The sequence below is a fragment of the Struthio camelus genome, chromosome 4 (genome assembly GCF_040807025.1).
Source record: "Struthio camelus isolate bStrCam1 chromosome 4, bStrCam1.hap1, whole genome shotgun sequence".
Taxonomy (NCBI): domain Eukaryota; kingdom Metazoa; phylum Chordata; class Aves; order Struthioniformes; family Struthionidae; genus Struthio; species Struthio camelus.
The window spans coordinates 72,728,509-72,754,893 of record NC_090945.1 but is presented as its reverse complement, the minus strand read 5'-3'; the positions used below and the strand labels follow the sequence as shown (position 1 = coordinate 72,754,893).

The following is a 26,385-nucleotide window of genomic DNA, read 5'->3' as shown; positions in this document are numbered from 1 at the left end:
TTGGGATTTTATTTTTTTAACAACTCAGATATTTAGCGTAGAGTTACCATGCTTTTAAAGCATGGTTCTTAAGCACTTTACATGTGATGCTTTGAGGGCATAAAGCTGTCAGCTGGTTGTTCCACTGTTCATAGTGGAACACTGTGGTTGTTCACTGTTCATATATATTCACGTGTCATGAATTTACTTATTTTTGTTTCACTTCCTACATTTGTAGGTAGAACTCCGTTTTCTAAAACACACTGAGAACCAACAGAGAACGGCACTAAATACAAAACCTTTCACTCATATTAATGTTTGCATCACATGAAAAATTCTATTACGTGTATCAATCTGTAGAAAGTGTAAAATAAGTTCCCTACTATTCGCAAATGTCAATTTTGGGGAGGAGAAGAATCCTAGAAAAATATTTGCTATAATTAATGGCAAGTTTTGTCTTTTCCCTTGTGATAGGAAAGGCTGAAGCTGCTAACAGTTTTCTAGGGTTGCCATTGTTGAAATATTTATCGTACCTTTATTGGAAATGGTAATGGAGATCCCCTTTTTCTCACAGGCAATCAAAAACAATGCTGGATTTAGAGTATGGATCCTCTTCTTTCTTGTGATGTGTTCCTTTTCCTTGCTTTTCCTGGACTGGTACGATAACTAATTAAAAACATAATAATATCTACCTACATGCTTTGTTTTTAAAACTTCTGACATTTTCTCTGTGGAGTGGGATAGGCCTACCTGCATACTTTATGCCTTTTTTTCATACTGCTGTGATGGAGTATTTTCCAACAAATAAGTATTTGTATATAGCCATTAATGCAGGGAGAGCTGACAGCATTTATTTTGCGTAAGTTAGTCCTTTATCAAATTGAAAGCCAAACTTAACTTAATCCTGCAAAGAACATAGAACCCTTTCAGTCATCTGGTAAGAAAGCTTATAAGCTGTAGCATAGCTGACAGGAGGAAAAAAAAAAAAAAAGTGTCACGTTGTCAAAAAGTTGCTCACAGGTCTGTGATATTTGAAGTCCACCTCCTGGTGTGCAGACCAGACCAAGAGAAAATTCTTACTGTGCAAAACAGTAACAGACCACTGGCCCAGAACTTGCAGTCATATCACGGCACTACATCATCATTTTGCACATGTATGACCTCTACTTCTAATCTTTGAAAACTACTTTAGTCAGAGATCAAGAAGTTTGCTGATTTTAAAGCAAAACAAAACCACCCACTAACACACTTTACTTCTAGGTACAAAGGGATAATACAAAAAAGATTGTGTAAATAAAACAGATGTTCTGAGGTGTTGGAACAAAGCCAAAGAATAGACAATATTAAAGCCAAACTCTTTGAAGTACTAACAGTGGGAGCAATTTGTTAAATGAAAAAACCTCTAAATCAACTCTATATAAAAAAATCAAACTGTGGCCTGTGGAAAGCAGAGGAAAAACTGCTGCTGAGTTCAAGAATGGAAAGCAGTGAGATGTCAGCTAGATAACAGTAAGCATTAAAAATGCTGAACTTTATAATGTTATAATAAGCTGTCTGATTGTTTCTCACCTGTATTAACTTTATGTAATAAAGTAATGCAAGTTGTTTTTATTGCCTTAAACTTAAGGGGTGGAGATAAATATATCACGAATTGCTTCTATTTAAGGTAATCTTTCGCTCTTGTAAGATCTGAATGGCCTCTGTAAATATGTTGATATGAACCATTTGTTTCACTGTCTCTCTCTCTCTTCTGACATGTATGCATCTATATGTTATATGCCACAGCCAGTATCATCCTTATTCTTTGTTCTGTACAGAGTGAAAATGTCAAAAGTTACATGTGACTTAATTACATTCAATAAAGTATTTGCCTACTAGAAAATGCAAACATGGTCTGTTTTGAACATTTTAACATAAGCTTGAAATTTAAATGCAAAGAACAATTTGGCACATAATTTATTGCTTTTTATGTATTTCATTTAATGTAATGACATAATAAAAAGCCTTTTACAGATATTACTGCGTAATGCACACTTCCTATCAAACCTCAAGAATTAAGGAATAATGGTTATTTTTTCTGTATTGGTAAGAAAGGTTGTTAATAACACAACTCTACTGGAGGAAAAAAAAAGTGGAACTGTGACCATGTTTGTTCTACTACCTATCTTGAGACTGATGGGTTTTTTCCTTCATTTTTTGTATAGTCTCTATAAAAAACTATGCAACTTTTGACATGTCCACCAGAAATATCACATTCAAGTAACATGAACAAAAAAGGTGACCTGGTTACCTAAAATGTTTCACACTTGTTTTAACTGAAAAATTAATAAGCTGATTTCTTTTGTAATATATATATTTAAGATTTATAATAAAAATGAAAACATGATGAATAAGAATAGATGAAGAGTTTGCAATTACAATGGAACTTTAAACGTGACTCCACACTACTATGCTCTTCTACATCTTTTCCCCTCCCAAACCATATACATAGACAGTTACACTTCTTCACTCAGTTTTTCACATGTAGCTTTAAACCAGCAAGCTGTGTTATCTGGTATGCTCCTGTTTCACATGTGATGATGCTCTGTGTTTTTAAAAAAAGTAGCAAACTGCAAACCATACATATAACTCAAAGCTATTCATAGTATATAAAAGGGAAAACATTAATGTCGTAAAAGAGCAAATTTAGACGTTACTCCATCTGTCATATCCAACAAATTACGTAGTGGACTACATCTATTGTGAATAGGCTTTCTGCCTCTTAATATGATTAAAACATGTCATTTCTCATTAGAACATCCTTAATTTTTTTTTCTTACACTATCCTCAACATCCATCACTAAAAATGCTTGTGTTTTTCCATAGTGTCGTATCTAGTTCGTGTTTCAGTGCACATCCTTAGCAAGATGCTAAAGCCACAGTGGAAATGCAGTTAAATTCTGTTGACAGCAATAATAAAACATTGAGCATGCGTTGTTGCAGAGAACTTCATTATCACTTACAAATCAACAACAGTAACGAAACGTAAGAAAAATGCTACCTGACCTTTTTTTTTTTCTTTCTCCATACCAATCATTATGCCCTTGATATCACTGTTGATCATCATTCTTGCTTGAGCAAAAAAATCAAATAATATAAATATAGCTCTTAGCTAAACAAGAGATCACTCTAGTTATGGCTGTGGTGTTTCAGTTTGCAAAATGACCAACAATACAAAAAAAATTTAATAAATAAAGTGTCAGTTCAGACAACAGAACACATGATTTATCTAAGTTTCAAGTCCTGAAAATTCCATGACGAAATCTGTCAGCATCCAATAAATTGCAAGACCATATCTAACATTGGATTTCTTTAACATTGAAAATGGTGTCAAAGCTCTAAAGCAATGCTGATATGCACCTTGTTTTATGCCCATGAATGGTCTGCAGCAAGTTTTTGTTTGTTTTTTTGCAAAGCAGTATCAGCAAACAGAAGCAATTGCACCATAAACATGAGCAACCTCTAAATTATCATAATTATAATTAAAAGTTCCTTAAAGTCCCTTAGTTACCTTCAAATGACATATTGTTAATAATTAGCTTATCGTAATTACGCTGATTTCTCAGCAGCTTCAGTCTCCTGCTCAGACAGTTTCTCTTCTGACAGTACTGTCATCCATGGAGACACTGATCGCGTGATGGTTTGTTTGGCCAGATTGTAGTGGTTTATGACTGTGTAAAATTTCCCTCGAGCACTGGAGTCTTGTTCAGAGTAGTAGTTTTCCAATCCAGCTGGAATGCACTGATTATTCTGGGGAGTTTAAAAAAAAAAAAAAAATCCATCACTCACTCAGAATACAGATAGGGTTCCAAACACAATGGATGGGGAGGGGGGTCGATTTTTTTCCTGTTAGTCTAAGCTAGCATTCCCTTTGTATGAGTCAAGATGCAACGTACAGCAATTACTACAGTGTAGGTCTACTGTGTTCAAAATGTTCTTCTCTGCAGGCCTTAGACTATTCATGCCTTTGCCAGGAAAACCAATCTGGGCCTGTATTCTAGAATAATTAACATACATACAAGAAACACGCATGCCCAAAATTACTTTTAAAAATAAAGTATTCAAGCTCTGCTTGCAGCCATGTTTTGCTGCTTTCTCCTCCTTTTCCCTCTCTACTCACCATAGATAGTTCGTTCCAGCTGTCTGATCTACAGTTACACATGCCTGATTTCTATCATTAGATTAGCTTCAGGCACTTTAATCAGTTGTTTTCAGTCTCTGTGGCAGAAATTAATACAAATATATTGGTGCCAAGGTATGAACAGCTTTATAGCATAGTAAACAAGGCACAAAGTGAAAACATCATGGTGGCCCACCTTACGTGCAAGCGTGTACATAAAAAATACTTGGCTCTTCATTTTCAGAAAGGCATAGCTAACAACAGGCTTTTAAAAATCCATCTTTAAATGTGACTATGTCATTTAATTTCCCAGAGGTTTAAGAGCACTGCATTGGAATTGCTGGATGCTCCAAGCCTTTGAAAATCAAATACCTGATTTAGATGGTCAAGTAGTAAGTAGGATCACAACATTACTGCCCTTTTAAAAATCAAAGTGAACGTGTACACATGCTGCATTAGTCTGTAGGGAGCTTTCAGAAAGCAATCTAGTGATGATGCAGTAAAAGCCTATGAAGCAGCTGGCTGCACTGAAGGAAAAAATTATTTAGATGTATCCTGCCAATCCTCTAGGTTTTGCTCTGCTAGGAGTCAGGTTCTCCATCATATCTGCCAGTCCAGGCAGTCCTGCCACCTACCTCAGCGCGCTGGGGCTGTCATTTAGGCAATGGAATTGACCCTCTAAGATCTAAGCTGCAAGTAACTGCAGCACGTAGATCAGCTCAAGGAAAGAGTAAGTAAGTTTAATCACGTCTAACCCAAACACAACTGTTTTTAAAAGAAATAATAGGCTGTTAGATCTTCCTACTCCCAGCACTAGAAGACTACCCTCTGCAGTTTGTCATATTACAGCACAAAGCAACTGTTAACGGTTCCTGGTCTCAGAGTTTGGCAAACAAAACTTTGCATTGGAAATTTCTGAGCACAAAAGTACATTCAAAAATTTTAAATGGTTTTACTGATCAGATACTATTTCAAACATGTCCACATTTAGTTTAGGGTTGAACCTTGCCTTAGTCAAAAAAAAAAAAAATGCATAAATTAGCATCAGTAACAACTGTTTCAAACAGTTTAAATCATAAAATGCAGAACAAAATGGTTGGGGGGTGGGGGGGAAGATCCAGCAGATGATCTTGTCCAAAAGTAAATTCTGCATCCTAAAAGTTTTAGGGTGAAGAAAGCATCAAGTGGTATGAAAGAAAAAGGCAAGAAATGCCAAAACAATAGGCCTATATGTAGTTTTATGAACCTGCCCCATGAATACAATTTTATGGCAGATTTGTCTGTTAAAGGAAGAATCTCTGTCATAGGACTAACAGTCCTCCCACTGACTTAACAGCTCATCACTTCTAACCTGCTTGTGTGATAGAAGCTTACAGGTGTACTGGACTCATGACAGTGTTCGAAGTTCAAAGTTACCACATCCAACAAGGTTCAAATTATTTGTGTTATCACTGGCCCTTGCTACTATAATTTAGTAGCCAGGGCAAATCTTGCCTCAAAGTTTTGTATGAACTAAAACTAAAAGACAGGGTATCGCCCCACCTAAGCAGGCTTATGCCTATTCAGCGCACTATGTTACGGAGGTCCCTTCACTGACTTGTCAGCCACACATACGCAAGACCTAGATTAAAAAAACCCCAGATGGACAATTCTGGATTAGAGCTATTTGGTTATGTCTGTTCACATGCATCAACCATGTCACCATGCTGGGTTAACTGACACTATCTCAGACATGATACAGTAACGAAGAAGTATTTAAACACAGACATCTTTGCAGTGATTATTTCACCCAGTTAGGGGATGCAGTCACAACTCTGAATGTTTAAAATGGAGGAAGGAACACAAGCCACTGATCTAATTAAATCCACCAGGGAAATTTAAGCACATGGAATATAATTATTAGTACTGAAGACAAGCCAAGATTACCACCAGTCCAAAAAAAACCCACAGAATCCTTAATTGATCATAGAAGCGCTTTGCTTTGTCACAGGCAAGATGACCCAGCAATGTTATTTTGTTACAGCCACAGAAGGGCCTAAGGAACGTACAGTCAAGATGGCATCTCTGATGTATTTCTGCTCCCAGGATTTTCTGTTTCTAGAAAAGATGGGCAAAACTGCCCTTTCATTAGTAGTTCTTTGTATACTGCCCAAGGACAGCCCCCTTCGTTGAGCTGCAGGTTAAGGCAAGCAAAGCGGCACTCTGCAGTTACAGAGCTATGGGAACTGATGCTGAGCCTCACCCTGCAGCTTGCCCAGGACTGTCAGCTTATGCAGAACATTTCTCTCTATCCTTTTTATTTATTTTCGTGGTTCCCAGAACCAATAGAGAAGTAATAAGGAAAGGCAGGAGGAGAAAACGGATGCTAGAGTTGGCAGTCGTGTTTCTTCCAAAGCCGTTCTATTTCAGAAATTAGTTACGAGTTAAGGCCTTTAATGCCTGATAAAATCCCAGTTGCTGGTCCATGCTTGGCTGCGTTAACATGGCTCCTTCAGTTCCCTTGGCATGAAGACCCCAGTGGTATCAACGTTTCACTTTAAAATAGTATCTTCTGTTCTATTAACTTTGCTGGGTCAATAATTCCAAACTTAATAGATTGGTTTGCTGGTTATGAGTTTGCAAGAGGCAGATGCCTTGGCCATGCAAGGTAGGGCCTCACAGATATAGTATGGAGCATACTGAAAGCCCTGGAGAAATTTCTCAGGTATATGAGCAGACTCAGGTCTTTGGGGATAAACTCCAGCGAGTCTCTGGAACAGCCAGTAAAGAATGCTTCAGAGGAGGGATACGCAACAGCAAATCAAGAGCTAGAATTCATTTATCACAACAGCAGCATGTCTGTCTGTGTCAAAAAGCTTCAGCAAGCACAAATTAGTGTGGACTGCAATTTAAAGCTCCAGCAGTTTTAAGATTTCTATACAAAGGAAAATGAGCACCTTTTAAAGCCCTGGAAGCACAGGACAGCAAAAAGGTTGAAAACAGTGAAACCTCTGGAACCGCTCTGCGTACTGAGAGCATCAAAGCAGGGGGGAGTGAGTTTGACTCACAGACACGGTAGCTCAGGCTTTATGCAGAGATTTTCATGGCACCATACTTCCTGAGGCAGGACACCTTTGCCCTTAACAGGCAGATCACATCAGCGTCCAAAGCCTGGGGACATGCAGGCCAGAGTACGTTGCTGAGGTCACCTGAAGCACGCAGCCTGTCCACAGAGGCGTCGGTCACAAGGTCATCACAATCGGCATGAACTTCTTAAGCTCTCTTGGGGCATCTGTGCCATGACATATTAAGAACTGCCAAAAACGGGTATGCGCACCGAACACAAATTCATGTCAGCATTGCTAGTTTCAGGCCTTGTGGCTTGCTAACATGCTTATCCTGTACAACTCAGATTTAAATGACTAAAGACACTGACTCATAGCATTATGCCATCGGTCACCAAGGAAACTGCCTCCACAAAACCCATCACTGGAAGAGTAACGCTCAGTAACACACTACTGTGTATGTGCTGCTCCTTAAAAACAAGGCATAAGCTATGGGACATCTTGCCTGACTTCTGTTTGAAGCACAGGATCCTAAGAGAAACCCAGTTAAATTCTGTCAGCAGTACACCTGAAATACAACTAAGAAACTGCCATGCCCTTAAACATTTGTGATGCCAAAAGGAAAAAGCAAGAGAAAACAGGAGGCTGCAATTCAACGGAAGGGGACATGATAGGAGAAGACACAGAAGCAGCAGACTGTTACTAGAATTACGACAGGAACACTTAACTGGCCATTCTCATCAAGTCAGGATCACATCAACATATGCACTGTAGGAACATACAGCCCATGTTCCAAAGTGATTGCAGCCAAGAGAAAGCTTAGGAAGAAAGGCTATGATCCCATGAGACATGAGCACAGAGAGGTTTCACAGCTTGTCTGAGATGACAAAAAAATAACAGCAGAACCAAAAGCTGAATCTCCTGAGTTCCAACCAAATGTTTTAACCATTTTTTTGTCTCTTGAATCGCAGTATCCTAAAAATGCTTGGAGCTAAATTAATCTAGTACAGCATCACCGATTATAACTTTGACAGGATTCTTTTGAAGTATTCATGTGCCGAGAGTGACAGGCACAAAAGGTTCCGCACAGGTTTTTCAGGAGTACTGAGGCACCCGTTCCTACAGAAATCATTCTGAAAAATCATACTAGGTATGCATTGATTCATTACGTGACTATATATTCTTAAAATAACTAGAGGGAAGAATGCCTTCATCAACACTACTTTTCTTATCTAATTACAGCCATATTCAACCTTGCTGAATTTACAGCTGAGAGAACTTTCAGCCAGGTCATAGCTGAAGAGCCAGCACTACCATCTTGTAAGAACGATGTGAGCCCCAGTATCTCTTTCAGTCAGCAGAAGTGTTTTTTTCCAAATAAATATATGTTTTCTCTTTTTTGGCATCATTTTTGTCCTGTGGCAGTAGGGCCTGGAGATCACTCTTCTAGAGCATGAAGTTCTTTCTACAGCCCTTATTTAACTCTGCTATTCTTAGTGGAATGAGTACTTTCCTGTTTCTGTGATACATATTTCAGAGCCATTTGCTTTGCTCTAGGTTTCAGATTTAGCATTCTGTTCTTTCTTACAACGTATGAATTTGGAGGAACATGCAACGTCCAAATGTATGGCCTGATAAATACGGGCTTTGCTCAAACAGCTGCAGGTGAAGTTGGTTTGAAGGACACTGGCGTTAGGACTGTTGCTATACTTTTGTTGTTTACTGCATTAACAAAAATAAAGGTAAACATTATGAAAATAGCGTGAGAGTCACAAGCTCCTTTACAAATTAAGCAGAAAAACACAGCAGGAAGCACATTAACCTATGAAACAACCACATATTTGTATGCAATGCAGCGTGACTTAATCAAGGTTATGCAGAAAAGAGCACACACAATATTACATACTCTTGTTTTTCTAGAATGTGCATGCAATTTACCTTGAAAACAAATCCTTCTGGACAGGTATGATCATACTTGTAAACCTTGTAGACTACCAGAAATACAACACACGTTAAGAATGCAAGGGCAAAAAGGACCAGCACAGTTATCTGTAAAGACAAAACACACTCATGTTAGGAACGCACTACTTAATGAACTGCTGTTTGTTACTGCAGGTGGCAGAGGTCACTTATGAATGCGCCTACCAGTAAAATCAAGCAAAGAATAAAAATGGCTACTTAATTATTCAAGGAGATGAGAAAAGTGGCACATTAGTGCTTCTGCACCGCAAGGCTTTTTTGGTTGCAGTTCTGTTCAGTGCACACATGAGGCCACAAGGACACATCGAGGTGGTTTGGGTCTGCTGCTTTTTCAGTACTTGGATGATGTAAACGCGAGTCTAGTTTATGTCAGCTGCCACTGGATAAGCACGTTTGTTTACCCTGTGCCTGGCCAAGAATGGAGTCAGATGATGATAAATTAACACAGGTGTCTTCCAAATAATAAAGGTGACTAGCAGGGCAAGGAGAAAGTAATGTCTGCCCCCGCTTGTTAGGAGAAGTGCTTGTTACACCCGTTACATATGGATAGTAACACCAGTGGTCTGTATGCTTGGATGCCCAGTGCTCCTGAATTTATAGGCTGAACCAGGACTTCACCACCACGCAGAGACTGCACAGGAATAGTTTGCTGCCAGATCCATAAGGGAACGCATCAAAGCACTCAACAGAAGCTGTTGAAAGTCCAGGTACAACTTCTCCCTACAGCGCTCACAGAGAAGCTTACAGACTGCACTGCCCGGCACTGACTTTCCCCACGTCCTTCAGTGAGTACCTCTCTGGTCCTGAATTCACGTTCAAGCAGAGTCTCATTAAGTTCAAACTGAAATTAGCTTCAGTATCAGGCCAACCTTCCCAGGATTAAACTCTGAGCAACTGGAGACTGGGCAGCCTTTTAAGCAATACAGGAGGCAAAATTACCTCTAGTATTACCTCTCCCATTGCCCGGAAAAAGCACAAACTTTTGGCCTAGCAGTCACACTGCAAAGCTCCCTAATCAGACCTCTTTTTTTGAGGAAGGTGTGAGCTGAGCAAATAGCATTCATTAACTGGGAGAATATCCCAGATGTGCACTTTCATTTTTCAAAAACTTCTCCTGAAACACGAATGAGTAGCTCCCAAAGACTGCAAGACCACCACAGAGTAAGAGTGGCTGAGCTTTTTGGAGGAAGTTAGAAAGAAGCTAGCATCTGATCCAGCATAAAAAAACAGTAATAAACAGAAACAAACATAATTGTATGATTAATAAATTAAAACAAAGTACAATATGATCTATATTTTAAAAGGAATATGGGTGAGCCAGGTACATACACCTCCTGAAAGAGAACTTGAGACATTTCAGGGTCAATGACGCCAACAAAAATAATCTAGTTAGGAAGCAAGAAAAAAAAACTGGAGCTTTGCCTCTTAGGGGAGAAAAACCTCACACTACTGTTATGATAAACCTCAGAACTAACAGGATTTGTAACACTGCAAACTCTGCATGAGGCTGTGCGACTAGTACTGATACTGAAAGACTGAGATGAACTTTCACAGACTTCTCATGCTGGGAAGCCAACCAACTTCACCATGGGCAGATAGCAGTACATGCTAAGCTTCCCAGTGAAAACTAGGTTGGGGAGCACAGTCTGCTGCAGAAGCCAAGGATTTTACAAGGATTTTTGATCAACAGAAAATAAGCAAAAAAGGGAGGGGCAGAAGAGAGGGCAAGGAGGACCACAGATAGAAAGTAACTTAGCAGAAGAAATGTAAACGGTAATGTAACTGTGCCAATCTAAATGAGACATGGAGCAAAGGACCTTTCTAGTTAAAAGCAATATCTTCAGTTTCCCAGAATAGTCATCAGATTTAAAAAAAAAAAAAATCACATTTTTAATCACACTCTGAAAACCTCATACTGACATCAATTTTCAAATCCAATTAGTCTTTCCCCAAATTTATTACTCATTTCCATAGGCAAAGGTTAACGTGGATAGCTCACTCTGCATTGCCAACTTTGTATCTTCAGCTCACCTGATGTCTTAGTATGTCATGCATGAATCCAGGAGAGCAGACGGGTTTTCCTTCCTGGTCATTCCCCACTCCTGCCCCAGCCACCCCCGAGCGAAGCCCTTCTCATGACTTTTGAGCAGGTCTATCCTTTTTTTCTTCTGCTGTTGTTTGCACTCCCTTCCCATCTGTCCTCAGCCATCCCACCCACCCACACATTCAGGGGCCCTCACTCCCTGGCTTGGCCCAAACTTTGCCCATCTTCATGTGTCTTCCCCTCCCCATAAGGGTAACAAACTTCATTCTCTGTTCTCCCCCAAGAATCCTCCTTGTACTGCAGGCTCTAACAAAACTGACCTTTCTCCCCTAACACTGAAGTTCCCACCCTGGACTCCTCGTTCCATCTCTCTTAATGCCTTGCTGGTATCTGTAAGTCCCACACAACGCCAGAATCTCCAACTAAGCCAAGGGACCCGAAACGCGCCTGCCTTTGGTGGTGCTGCAGTGCCTGTGAGGCCACGGGCCCAAGGCCTTCTACCCTTGTTGAGCTGGGCAACGTGGGGTGATAAGGGACCGGGGGGGGGGGGGGGAGGAGAAAGAGGGAGTAATCCTCACCCAGCCAAGCAGCTGCACAACGCACACGTGGCCCAGTCCAAGTTGCAACCTTTGGGTCATTAACTTCCCAACTCCTGCAACCCACTGGCTCTAAGTATATGTCACCCTCTTCTGTCCACTCTGGCAGTCATCTTTCTTCCCATTAGAAAAAGGGCAAAGAAGAAAAAGACAGACAAGAAAATGGGAAGAGGAAAGAAGATGACCCGACAGGATTATCGCCAAGGTTTCCTGTGCTCTCCAAGATATATTCTGCACAGTCTTGAAGAAAGTCAGCTTTCTCTCAGAACACTGGTCTATGATGTTGGACACTGCGACCAAGCAGAGCAATGAGCAAATGTGTTCAGCTCACATTTGTCTCCTCTTAAAATATTTTGAAAAATATTCACAAATCTCAAAGCATTTTAAATATATTCCCTACCCATCCTACTGACAGGGACTAGTAAAATTACAAAATTATTTCCCAGTCATGACCCTTCTGATGTGCAGCTGAGGCCTCAGGAACACACTGTAAAGCTGACGAGCTGTTTTGCGGCTGAAACTCAGGATTAGACAACACGCAGGTATTTATAACTGCACAATCATCGCGCAGTCACTCTCTCCAAGACTCTGAAACTGTTTTGGAAAGTAATTATACTTTCTGAAAGAGCTCAAAAGCCCAGTGTCGTGCACTGGAGTTTGGCATGCTGCAGAGTCACAGCCTCAGAGCTGACTTGCTGAGACACAGAACATTTACCTGTTTCAGTGACCTAGTCGGAGCTGTGAGTTCTCAATGCTCTTACAAGTCACATCTAACATGGTCCTTCCATTGTCACACAGTAAGCCACTGGGAAGAGCTCTCAGGGCTCCTGGCTCTCAGATAATCATTCTCTCTCACACTTACTTATTGAATTACCTAATCTTATTAGTTTTGGTATTAACATGTAAATTTTTACTCTTACTATCTCCAGTAATTTGTAATCACACTCCATTTGCAAATCCCTAATCAAGTAAGCTCTTGTCTCCTTCCTAACAGGACAGGAGCTCCATTCTCTTACCATCCTTCAGGATACAAACCTGTATGCAAGGAAAGGAGGGCTGCACCTACAGATGACACAGATGGAAAGTAGATTCCAAGATGATCCCATTATTAATCCAATTCTCCTCTCCCCTATAAGCTGAAAATCCTTCTCTTCCTTCTAACAATCATTTCCCCTCACTTTCACAATAACCTACCACTGACGGTCCACAACTGGCAGATCCCAGGTCCACTTCTGAACCCAAGCCAGTCAGCACCTGCCAGTAACGCAGCACAACCCCACCTCTCTGCCTCGCCTTTGAGCTCCCTCCTGCGAGCTGCCCTTCACAAATCAAAGCAAAGGAAGAGGGAAGGTGACAAGCTGCTCTGCAAGCCCTACCAAAGCTGACATTTTATTGCTTTCTTCCATAGCAATTTTGTATGCTCTGTAAAAGCCAAGGGAAAGTTTTCTTCTTCTTCTTACAGGGGCCATGGCACCAACTTGTCCTCGTTCAAGGTAGGAGAGGATGCAATTCATGTGCAAGCACCACACCTCTCTCCCCACAAGGAAACCTTGAATCTCTCCTCCTTGTGGCAGCCAGCTGGCCAAGCGCAGGACCCCCACACAGTGGGAAGAGAACTTCAAATAAAGTTCCTATGATAATGCACTGCCGTATACATCCCACAGAACACCAAAGTGGGATGTCACACCACATGAGTGACTATCTTTTAAAATACATTTTATGAAATAACTGCAAGATAGCACTATCAAACCTTTTAACTAGAGAGCTACAGTCTGGTTTTGGTTTTATCTTCAGGGCATCCTTTAAAGTTAGTTTTAAGGAGATCTGGCAGCAGAACTAAGTGAACAGAAGAGACGACAAGATATTATGCATGTGGCAGATTTCTGAATAGATGGTAAGTGAAGAGCAGAAGAAGGACAGTGTCTAGCCAGAAGCCATTACAGTAATCGAAATGGGAGATGACTAATGAATGAACTAAGTGTACCCACGGCAAACCTATCTTCAGACTCTGTAAGCATTTAGCCAAACAAATTAAACTCACCAGATCTGACAACTACACTAACAAGTGAATGGCTGGTGATAAGGCCTTACCATCGAGATTTGCTATGAGATCTTCCTGATCAGTCCATCCTACTTTGCTGCAGCTGCAAAACACTGCAAGCTCTATTCTCTTCTCTGCTTGGCTACTGCACTCTCCTTCCTCACTTGGCTAACATTTATCTTGCCCCATTTTAATCGAGCAAGAATGCTACAGCAAAATTCATCAAAGGCACCAACTATGCCTGCTTCTCTTCAAATCCTTTCCTGGCTCCTGCCTCTTTCTGAGCAAATTATAGGCCTCGTTTTAAGGCCATGCATAATTCTGTTTCGTTTGCTCCTCTTAGCCCCATCTCTTTTCACTTTGCCTTTTTTTCATTGTTCCACTAAAGCCTTGCTGCCACCCGTTTTTCCCTGTGCCATCACCTCCATGCTTCTCTTCATGCCTCCTCTTCTTGCCTGAAATTCTTTCATTAACCCACTCTGTACTTTTCGCACTGCTGTCTTTCAAGCTTTTCTTCCCATTATGGACTTTTCAGAAAGCGTACAAATCCACCCAGGAGCATTCATATTGCTATGAGAATTGGAACTAAAGAGGAACTAACAAGACAGACATGCACTAATCTTCACTGCTCAATCACTGGCACTTGGTCATATCTCATCTCTATTTTACATCTGTGCATTATCTATTTCAATCGTAGCCTCTTGGGAACGCACCTTTTGTTTCTGATTTGTCTGTAAAGCACTAGCACACACTTGGTGCTAAATAAAAAGAGCGAAGACATATTTATAGAGCACCTTTCATCTGAAATGATTTACAACCAATTTATGCTTTGCTCACCAGTGAAATTGCAAAGCCCTCTCAGATGAAATACAGCAACTCTGCACAACCATTTAGGACAGGAAATTAAGATTATTGCTATCCAATTTAAACTACAGAATTTTAGGCAGGCAGACTGTAATTACAATAGATTGAGTCTGGCTACATCCCACAGACTAAAATTTGTAAAACATCACATTGACTTCCTTGCAAACGGCCATGACCTCAATTCGACCTCTCCGCTGAAATCCTGCATCTCCCGACTGCACAATGCCCTCTGCTAGCATGTTACAGAATAGTGAAATCAGCTGTCCGCTTTCCCTAACGTTTATTCTTCTCCAAAATAATTTTCTTGTTTGCTCTTACCTAGGCCTGCCCCTGAAAGTTTATATGCAAGACAAGCCTGAAACAATACAGGTAAGGGATAATAAAGAAGATTCAGCTTTAAGAAAATGACAACACGAAAGAAAAAAAAAGCAGTGTTCACGTGTCCATATGCAAGATTTGACCCATATTCATTTACACAGCAGCCCCAATTATATAGAACAACCTGGTTAAACTTCTAAGGGAATATACACAATATTACCGGTGGCCCCAAAGACAGCTAGGTGCCTCCTTTCAGAAGGGCATTTCTAACATCACATACCATGTTTAGCTATACGACTGGCATCTAACTATGAAACTCAACTTCTTTGTCAGGACGTTCCCACCAAACCTTGCTGCTCAAAGAGGATAAGAGTCTTGGCGTAGACTATAACAAAAAAAGCAAGAAAAATCGAAAGACTGTCCTTCTCAAACAGAGATGACAAAGAGGAAGATAGCACTGGCTTAGGAGCTTGCCTGGAGATGACTGAGGGTAGTAACAAAAAAGGTAGATCCATGAAGGTCAGTAACTGAAAATGAGAAGAAGCATCCCAAAGTGCAGATCAAATACATCCTAAAAGCGACAGTGCAAGGCAACAGAGCCTGCCTGCCTGCAAGAGAGCTGATTAGAGAAACCTGAGGGAGCTATTGCCAGAAGACAGGTAACAAGGCAGTGGCCTTGAGAGACGAGCTTCATGGCTTGACACAACTATTCATGGCACAGAGCGCCCGCATCATCTCCTTCTATCATGCTGCACCATGTAATACAGAGGTTAGAGCTACAGAGGTCAGAGGAAGCACCCCGAGAAACTTACAGCCCTGAAGTGTGAACCTTGTTACTTTCTCATACAAACTCTAGAAAGGATTAGTAAGGCCAGGAGAGAGGCTCTATAAGGTTACTACATCTGAGGAAAAGCTATGTAAGGCTGTTTACATCTGGAGAGACCCAAACCATCTTCTGTGCCACTGGAATCTGTGGCCCTGCTCCAAGAAAAGGATTTCTAGTTAATCCAAAGGCACAGGACACTTGACTGAGACCAGGGGAGTTGCTGTTAGGCACCCATTTTACTTAAATCTCTCAGCTCCAACTGTAAACAAACTCCTTTTAGTCAGGAATTTAACAGGAAACTGTCAGTCATATCTAGGAATTAGATTTTTAAAAACAATAAAAAAAGGAATATAAAAATTTAAAAAAGAATTAAAGAAAAAAGGATTTAAAAAGAGCAATAAAGACAGTTACCCTGCAGTGCCCTTACTTACATCTATTGCTTTAAAAATAGGAAATAACAAGAAAATCTCTGTTTAGTTTCCCTTTATTTTTTCTGCTTAAGTAACACAGGAAAAATCCAAAACCTAAAGCTTGCCAAACACTTACACTTGTGAGTAACTTTAATCCTGTGCGTAGTTCTGCTGAAGAAAACAGAACTACTCATGGCAGTAAGTACCTGCCGTTCTTCCAGCAGCACTAAGTGACAGACATGGAATTACTTAAGGAAGTGCTGTCCCGTACAGGAGCTCGCTGACTTATCTCATGCATTTAACAGACTTAAATTGGAAGCAAAGTGCTATCCAAAGTAATCACACACAAACCAAGAGAGAAACATTTTCCTTCTTCTCTGATTATTTTTGCAACAATAGGAATCATCAGTATTACTGAGAAAAGCAGATAAACATGTTTTAAAGGATGTCCCTTTAAGACTGGGCAATAATGGAATATTTAAATACATTTTTCCACCTTTTAAAATAAAGGAGTAAAACTGATTTTAAAAGAATGTCTCTAGTCCTCTCTATGACTTCACGCACACATTTAAGTGACTGCTTGCTACTTGTTAGTACATGGTTTGCACCATACGGTCTTAGCACAGGAAAGCTTCAAGCTTTGGCTCCGCAGTTACATGTGTGCATAGATGTCAAGGATAAAACCTGAAGAACTGATGTGCCCTTGTATAGGGCCACACGACTTAAGGTATACCACAATTTCAGTTTATTTAAACTTTTTTGCCTGCTTGAAATTTACTGGGACACAGATATATTTGCTTTCAAAATACTACTGAACGTTCTTTATTCAGGTTTTCAAAAATAAAAATAAAAAACAAAAACACCAATTTCCTGCTTTGGTACAACAAACTGTTTCTGAAATTGGTGTGCTTGTGTGCAACTGACGGTTGTAGCCCGATTCAATGGGAGCCTGAACAGACATCCCACCAGAATGCAACCGGAGTTTGTAAAAACGCTGCTCCGTCGATGGAGCCAGAGGTTTGGCCTTGGCTAAGTGATACCACCAATTTTCTCCTGCAATAACTTCCTCCTATCTCCCGATTTGTAAGTCTCTCTTGAAATGGCATTTCCAGCCAGGTTGCACTGTTCTGCATAGCGGACAGTTTACAGCAGAAAAAAACGTGCCTCAGTCAAAGTTGCCTCCCAGATGTGAAGGACCAGCTCTCCACATTAGCCTACGCTGTTCAAAGAACAGGGAAGAGACTTCTAGTTCTCAGTGAAACTCTCATGATCTCATGATCTTCAGTGAAAAACCACACCTTCCTTGGTGTAACTCTTGCCATAAAACTAAATCAAGGGTTCTCGGAATCAGGAAGTCTTCACATTCTGACCTGTTGGGATACTTGAAACAGATTCTAATCTGAATTCAGAATGTGGCTCCACACACAAAAATCATACTTGCATTTTTCTTTGTAAACATTCTCAGCTCTGTTGTTATAACTGTCATAATGTGGACTGAATGCAGAGAATACATGTTATAATTTCTTACTCATCCAGCTGCTAAAACACCAAATGATCTACATGACATATGCACATGCTGGAGTTGCTTCATTTGATACAATAATTTCTCAAGAAGCACAGCTTTAGATGATCTGCACTGCTGAATCTCAAAAATGCTATCTGCTTTATCCTTATTTAAGAACTACATCTTAGAATACACATGTGAATTGTTAGTAAATTTGACTTTCTATTTTTAGTGCAACATTTGATTTTGCGTCGTGTGGCAAGCTTATGCATCAGTGATGTAGAATATTCAAGTCATTAAAACAGCTTTTTTCATGCACATAAGCCAAAGTCAATATCCCACCAGTTAAATAATGCATTTTATAATTATAGCAAATATTTAATTTTCAAACAAATATCCTTTTGCTCTCACAGAATCAACAGCAGCAGTTAACATGATAGTTCACAATTAATAAGGACTCAGGAGAAAACCTCACACAATCAGTACATTTCATCTACATATTTATGAAATTTCATCAATTATTCATGAAATATTTACTACTGGGAGCGGTGAATATGACAATCATGCCTGCTTTTTAAAATGTTACAAGCAGCATAGTTTAATTCAAAAACTGTTGTATAGAAATTAAGGGACACTTTTAGGACCTGACTGTTCTGTAGAAAACAATGTATTGTTTTCAATTAACAGAACCAGTTTTACTAACTGATCAACCCCCCCACCCTCCATTCGAAGCCTAGACTTACAACCAGCGTGAATCATGCAATTCCCAAGAGAAACCAAATCTTACTGAAACCTCTCTCTGATGCAGTAGTTACCTAGCAGCAAAACCTAGCAACCCCTGTAGTATGAGATTAATCCCAGTGATCGTCATAAAGCAATATCTAAAAGACATTGTTTTAAGTATGCTATCCAAAGGTATATGAAAACGCAACATAAAAATGCTCTAGCATCTAACTGTTCAGCCATACAAATTAGAAATGACTACACAACAGCATGACAAGATATTTATTTATTGTTCTTTGCTCAGCTCTTCCAGTAAAGATAGAAAGAACCCAGATGTACAAAGAGATGTATATTCTTAAGTAAAATGTTCAGATGCAGCTGAGATACTCAAAGATCTTTCCCCATCTCCAATTTAATCTCATAGCGATGAGGACCCTTAGTCCCTGTATTTCTGCTAGCGGAGAAGTGCAAAACACCCAAGTATAGACTCTGCTCGGTTGCTCGGAACCAAAATCCTAGCAGGATATTCAGATTAAACACTTTCTCACCTTTTTCTCCTGCAATGTACTAAACATTTTCAGATCTCCTTACTCTGCCCAGGACTTGCACAAAAGAGAGAGAAACAAAAGTCCTGATTGTCCCGAGCTGTCCGTCTGCATCTTACCCAACAACATAGTTCGGTGTAAGCCTCACCTGAAAGGAAGGGGGTTACTCTCAAGGACCAGAACTGTGGCTTCAGGAGGAGGAAGAGAAAACAAGAGTCAGAATTCCCTGAAGGATTTTCTCTGAGGGATGGGACGTCCGTGCTCCAAACTGGGTGAAGGACAAATTGGAACTAGGTCTCATTTCCTCAGTAAATCCCTGCCACACTCGGTAACTCTCTTCTATTAGCCAGTTTGAGGTGGTTCCTCCAACAGCTTACAGAGAACCTAAAGATTTAATTATATGGCTGAAGACTCTACCAGGTGATCCACACTTAAAACATTTGGCATGGCAACACTCCACAAAGTCCCTCTGCAAACGCGGCCTAGAGTATATAGCCCTTCCTTGAGCCTTCACCTTGTTCTTTTGTTGATTTTGCCTGCTCTGATCCCAGGTAGAGCTGCGTATACCTTTCCGAAGGTAAGCTTGGGTCTAGAGAGCTTTCAGAAGCACAGGCCAGGCACAACTCCTGTGTTTTATTCTTCATGCTACAGAATCAGGATCTTTGGGTGCATCCTTAAATTCCCATCACACAAACAAAGGTTACATACATGCTGTGTAATGAGAATACACATTTTTATTGCAACCCTGTATTTTTTCCTCAGACTAAACGGTAGGCTTTCCAGCTCTGTTTGTACTTGTGCACTGAATAGCGTGGTTGCCTACTGTTTAAAAACGCTTTGGCATCCTTGGGTAGGGTGCCCGATTAACAGCCCTGGAAAATGATAGTCTTCGTTTATTAAGCCAATAGGTATGTAAACATGATCGGAAGTGCAAGTTTTCCTGCTTTGCTTTGCTTATGTAGAAGAATAAAACCTATTCTCCAGTGAGAAGGAGGAAAGACAGTTCGATCCTTGCATCAGTTAGGCTCCCAAGGGAATAAAGGTGCACACACTAAGCAGTAAATCTGAGTCACTAATTCTTACTGAAATGCCATCCTCCAGCAACAGTCATCACCACGCTATAAGGTACAATGGGACCAGGAAAATTGATAGCAAAGAGCTCTGGTGTATATCCCTGGCCTGCCAAGTCATACATTTAACTGTAAAAAAATACATAATGGAATATGACAGTGCTTTTATGAGAATGGTTTGGCTACAGTAAAAAATAAGAAGCCAAAAAGAAAACAAATACTCTTGTGGTTCTTGCCCTTCAACACCAACAGGAGTTTTATCCACATAACGAGAGCTAACAGCGCGCAGCCCACATACACACCTGCCAGTAAAGTCCCAAAATCCACAAACTGATAGAGGTGCCTTCTGAATTGACCAGCCAGTGAAGGATTAAAACCAGTAACACCGCAGGATTTGTGTTTGCTTTTCATTGCTAAATACTGAACTATTTTAGCATTGATTTTTTTCACTTATTTTCAGCCATACCTACAACAGCCATTGTGTTAGTTGCAGCCATTTTTTAACTGCAATGAGCAATTGATTGTAAGCCCCTCTACAAGCACGACTGAGTCACTACCATCTACAGAGAGCACTGCTTACCTTAAACCTTTCTGAAACCCCTTCAGTGATGCTGATTGTAAATTCAGCTATTTTAGGAGCACGGAATTTTCCTTTCTTGCGGTCAGGCTCATATTCTGTTTTTGTTTTGACCACAACCTTAAAAAACAAACAAACAAACGGAAAGCTGTCAGTACCTTGCTAGCACATCCTCCAGTGCACTTGCCAAGCCTGGACTAGCCTGAAACCGGGCCATCTTCTTATTTACTCAAGAATTAACTAACTTACTCAGAAAACATTTCCCTATGCAATTAAAAGCATACCAATGCTTTTACTTCTTTTACCCGCCTACAAGGGCATCTAACACAATACCGGTCATTTTTCCACTGTGTGTAATTCCTCTATGGAAGCTGTAAGTTGTTAGTTATTTTTCCTATCCACTTTTTAATAGCAATCGTCAGTAAGTTTTCTCTCCGGGTATTCTTGATGGACCTAAAGGAAGACCTGTTACACAACACCGTTTCTCAGATGTTCAGGTTTTTTCAACTGTTCTGTTATGATGCTGCTATAGCAAATAGGCATTTATTTAGTTCCAATCTAAACATATCATGAAACATCAGCTTCTTTGTATAGTTCGAGAACAGCCACCTCCGCTTGCTTCAAGAAATTCTCTTAAGGCCATTTCAAACCAGAGACCAATAGGATCAGATGGTTGCTTAAGAGCGCCTTTAGAAACGTATCATCAGTAGCAATATTCTTTGAGGGCACCATTTTGAGTTTGAAAGAAGTGAAATGAGCCATCTAGCTGCTATTCCACATGTGCTAGAATATAGTGCTCTTCACACTGTGTTCTTAAAGTCTCAGATAACTTTTGGATTATTTGGTGCAAGCAGCAAAACACACACAAACCCCTGTGAGTTATGTTCAGTTTATTTCCTGCTATGAGCTATTGCCCCAAGCCACAAAATTCAGCATCTTTCCTGTATCCTTAAAACATTCATTACCTCCGTTTTATCTCTAGTGCTCTCCTAGGCATTCTAGCTGTATAAAATTTTCACGTACCTAGCCTATTTGCCTCACTTCTGTCTTCTCCAGTTTTGGGGACCTTTTCAAAGTATCAGTCTCAAAATAGGGAGTTGTTTTATTGTATCAACAGTGCTGTTTAGGTTTACTCAATTTTTTCCTGATGTTCCAAAGAATAAATACGTAATTCCTTTTGAACTGTTAGAATCGGGTACGATAGTTACCTTACGTTATCAGGTATTATTGTGCCACTGTTACCAATGGCAATTATGTTACTGTGAAATGAGGGCTGTGACACTTACAGGTAGCCAGGTACTGAAATTAAAGCTCTTGGCTCCCCTCTCCTCATTTCCCTTCAATGACAGCTTGAACCTGTAATTGTGCCTAGGCCACAAAGCTTATCAGATACTTTTTAAATATTACAGAGATATGTACAGGTCATAGGAAAAGTAGTTTCTAAACCTATTTTCAGTTATAATTATAAGGTAATAATTATATAACTTTATGATTGCCCAACAGCATCATGGGAGTAAACTGAAGATCTTTGGAATGTTTTTAACATTTTCCTTCCCTTCCTCCCCCTTATGTTGCATAATCTCAGGCAACTCGCATCACATTCAGTTGCTACTGAACTGAACATACAGTTCTATCTGCTTGGTTATATAATGTCTTCTTTTGTTCAACATACCTAAAAATGAATTTAAATCAATTCATCCACTTAATTTAGAAGCTGTCAAAATTATCAAATTCTTAGTGCTACAGTCACTACTATTCTTGAAGTTATGCTTCACTGCCATACTGGAGCCTTGTAAGTGAACAATAAGCATGGATATATGAAGTACATACTCCTATTTATTATACAGGAGTGCCTTTGTACTTCAGAATTTGATTTGTGTGTCAGTCCTGACTTACTACTTTTGCTGTTTTTCACATCAATTGCCCTACTGCGTTTTAGTCCACAGCAGCCAAGAAAGACACACTTATGTGACTAACCAGACAGTCACAGAACAAAGCCTGTAAATATTTTTATTTTTCCCTCAATGTTTGTAGAGGAAAGGAAAACTAACAAACAGATGGACAGTGGGAAAAGTAGAAAAGCCAATCAAATACTCCTTTTTAGGTTTTCAGTCTAGGTGTACGTTTGCTTTTGTTCAAGGCAAACCTTGTGAAGGTGGGAGGAGTTCTGTGCAATTCTAGTCTTTGTCAACCAAAGAACTCTAAGAGTAATCACAGCAGCACAGATTCTCATGGCTTTGCAACAGAAGCACCACTTAAGTTAAACCTTTGACCACACAGATCACACTTCTGCATGACAGTGGAGTAACATAACAAATGCCTCTGGATGTCGGTCCTCAGTAATCGGCTATGTCCAGTCACCAGCTGGCAGCCGTATCAGACGCAGTAAGACTTAAGTTGTTCTAAAGCCTTAGGGTGCAATTTTGTCCTCTGCTTATGGGACTTACACTCACGTAACTGAGGGCAGAAAACAGGCCCTAAGGCTCTGGAGCAGCTGTTATGGCTTACTGTATTTATGCCTGCCAACTGGTCATCACATGCAAAACAGAACAATGTTGAAAGGCGTTAAAACGGAGGTCACAAATGTACTTGTACTGCCTACAAGCAACACGGTACACAGCAAGTTTAACAATCTGGAATTCTTTACCCCAACATAAGAATATGTGAATTTTTTAAGCTATGAGGAACTTTACCTATCAGTTTATCTAGAAGTAGAATTGAGCTCTTGGAGGTCACCAAGCCGAAAAGAGTCATGAAAATCACTTAAAGGATGTTACTGACTACTCCCCAGTTCACTTTTGTATTTTCCAAAGATTGTACAGCTTTTCTGCCAGATGCATACCTGAAAAGTGAATATCCAAAGAAATATCCTACTACTGTATGCAGTAGGATGTTACTCATGGTTACATTTACTAAATCCTTTATTGTGAGGGGAAGAAGCAGATTTACAGGCTACCACATCATTTTCCTACATTAAATCCTCAGTAATCAAGCCATGTAAGGAGGAATGCAGAACACATGCTGCAGGCAGCACCTCAGGCTGTCCCCTTTCCAGCCAAAGTCATCTGAATCACCTATTTGGAGGTTTCGGGCCAAATAAACTGTTAAGGAGAAAGAAGCTCAGCAGGCTGTTCTCGTCTCACTATTTCAGCTTGTCTGGGGCTAGCGGGGGGAGTCCCTCTGAAGCACAGGAGGAATACGGAAGTAGCCAGTCTGCCTATGCACATACATCTTGCAGAGAGATAAAGCAGCGCTTTCCCATTAGGGGAGGTTTTTCAGGACAGAGAAAATTCACGTAATTCACAGGGCATATACAGTACCTTCCAGATACTGAAAGGAAAGATGCAGAATAAGAAGGGATATGACAACACAGCATTGAGAAGCTTGCATTTGTATGTTTATATACTCCATACAGCAGCACGGAAATCCAAATATGCTTATTGCTACCATTTTCCACTACTTTTTCATGAAAGCTAAAGTCATTTTAATGCAAGTCACTACTACTGGATTTTCATTAGCTTAACTGCCAATATTTTCCCCCAGATGGATTAGCCGCTCTTTAAAATACCCTGCATTACTTGACATCCCTAAGCCGCTTGCTACACATAACCTATTCTTTTGTTGTTTGCCTGAGATTTGGGTGTGATTCTCCAGGGTGGAAACTGAAGGCGACCGTTACCTTATCGGGAGGTGGGAACTGGAGCTGATTGACATCCAGGGGCGTGATCAGGGGGATGGTGTCAAATCCATCCTCCAGCAGCGGCTGCTTTGTGCTCTTCTCGCTGAAATTATTCCCCAGTTTCACCATTCTTCCAGGAGAGCACGATTTCCTGCGAGCACACACACAGGCACGCACACCCCACACACGCGCACACAGAGACACAGACACGCACACACAGACACGCAAAGCGGAGCGACGTGTCAGAGACTCGGGACGCAGCGGCCCCGGCCGGACACCTTACGGCACAAATAAATAAATAAGTAAATAAATAACAATCCCGCGTTGACCCCGGTGACCTGAATACCTTTCGAGGCTTTGGAGAACAGGAGCGACCGCCGGAGCTTGTATCGCTCGAGTTAACAGGGAAATTAAAAGACACAGACCCACGGCCCCGTACCGTGACCGAGCGGTCCCGCCCGCCCGGCCATGGCGCTCGGCGCGGCCTCGTGGGGCGCCGCTGCTCGGCCCGGCCCCGGCTCCCCCCGCCGCCGCCGCCCGCCCCAGCGGCCTCCCCTCACAGGAGCAGCGCAACGGCCCCCCGCGGCGCCTCCGCCACTCAGCCCCGCGGCGCCCAGCCCGTCCCGGAGTGGAAGGGGGGGGGGGGCGAGGCGAGGCACCGGGCGGCGGCTCCGCCACTCACCCCCCGCGGCTGCCGGCCCGTCCTCGGCGGCGGCGGCGAGGCGTCGGTCCGCCGCGGCCGGCGCAGAAATGGCGGAGGCGGGCGGCTCGGCGACGGCTCGGCGACTGTCGGCGGCCGCAGCGCCTCGGCCGTGACGCAGCCGCCGCCTGGCTCCCGGCAGCTCTGGAGCAGCACAAAGGGGCCCCGCGGGAAGAGACGGGCGGGCGGCTCCCCTCAGCCGGCGACTGGCGCAGCGGCAGCAGGTGGAGGCGGCGGCGGGGGACGGGACGGGACGGGACGCGCCGCCCCCCCGCCCCGCCCCGCCCCGCCCCGCCCCGAGCGGTCGGCGGCTCCTGCGGCCCCCGGCGCCGGGCGAGGCCGCGGGCGGGCGGGTGGGCGAGCCCGGGTCCGCGCTGCCCCTCGCCGCGGCCCCCGGCGGGGGCCCCGGCTGCGTCAGCCCCGCGCTGGGTCTCCGCCCGGGTAACTTTGCCCTTCGGCGCGTCTCCTTTTTCTCTTCTGCCCGGTTTTACTCGCAGGGAGAGGACGGACGTGCTCCGTGGGTGAAACGGAGGAAAGCAGAGGGGAAAAGGAAGGGGGGAAAAAAAAATTGACTAGTGCGGGATGTTCGCGTCACCTCGAGGTGGAGGCGGATGGCAGAGCCCTTCGGCCCAGGATGAAGAGGACATCTTGCCATCTCCTGCGCGTGGCTTTTCTTAAGCGACTGGCGTTCAGCGTCTGTCCGCCCGGCCCCTCGGAGGCAGCCCGCGCACCCTGTGGCCCCCCGGGCGGCCGGACCCAGCGCGGCGTCGCTGATGCCCGCCCTGCGGGCTGCGCGGCCTGGAGCCGGCGCTGGCCTTCGCCGCAAATCCAGCGCTTCCTGCCACGTCAAACCCTGCCGTGGAGCTGAGCTTAGGAACTGGTGCGTGACGAGCTTGGCTTTCCCGCTCCAGCACCGGAGAACGGTCATCAGGAGGGTGAATTGGGGCTGACTCAGAAATGGCAACGCAGCTACCCTCTCCATGTCCAGTTTCAGGGATTTCCCTTATTTAAATTTACCAGTCCTCAAAAGTGGTTGCCGCCAGAGCCAAGGGACAGTGGTTTGGAGCCGAGGCTAATAGAAGACATTGGCCTCTGCTGCCTAGAACGTCCTCTCCTCCATTCTGCACAGCTCACCACTTCCAAGTGCCTTGGTGCAGGATTTTCCTGAAGGGTTGGCTTTAACATAACCTTCCTATCAAAAAGTTGTCATGTGTCACTTGGTCGGGTGCTGTGAAGGTGAACCTTCTGCATTTCATATGACCCTTTCACTTGGGGCACGCTCCCAAAGAAGGCATGTGTTCGTGGTTTCTGCTGCCTGGGGCTCTC

General features: G+C 42.2%; 2 protein-coding genes across 4 annotated transcripts in view; one reads left to right on the top strand and one right to left on the bottom strand.

Moving 5' to 3' along the window:
- The window catches only part of STX18 (syntaxin 18), a 73,300-nt gene extending 70,660 nt beyond the window's left edge, over positions 1–2,640 (top strand). Inside the window, exon 11 of the mRNA XM_068943387.1 lies at positions 554–2,640. Within this exon, the coding sequence (XP_068799488.1) occupies positions 554–649 (96 nt within the window). The 3' untranslated portion in view covers positions 650–2,640. The remainder of the gene's footprint in view (positions 1–553) is intronic.
- Positions 22–25,331, bottom strand: NSG1 (neuronal vesicle trafficking associated 1). 3 transcript variants are annotated; one of them, XM_068943391.1, is made up of 5 exons: positions 25,042–25,292; positions 24,360–24,510; positions 20,684–20,800; positions 9,121–9,231; positions 22–3,768 (listed from the first exon to the last, which is right to left on the bottom strand). In XM_068943391.1, exons 2-5 carry the CDS (start codon positions 24,486–24,488, stop codon positions 3,568–3,570), a joined length of 558 nt encoding a protein of 185 aa, XP_068799492.1. In that variant the 5' UTR covers positions 24,489–24,510; positions 25,042–25,292; the 3' UTR covers positions 22–3,567. The 3 variants fall into 3 exon arrangements, with proteins under 3 accessions (XP_068799492.1, XP_068799489.1, XP_068799491.1); XM_068943388.1 differs by lacking the exon at positions 25,042–25,292 and adding an exon at positions 24,706–24,863; XM_068943390.1 differs by lacking the exon at positions 9,121–9,231 and having other exon boundaries at positions 25,042–25,331.
- Positions 25,332–26,385: the final 1,054 nt, after the last annotated feature.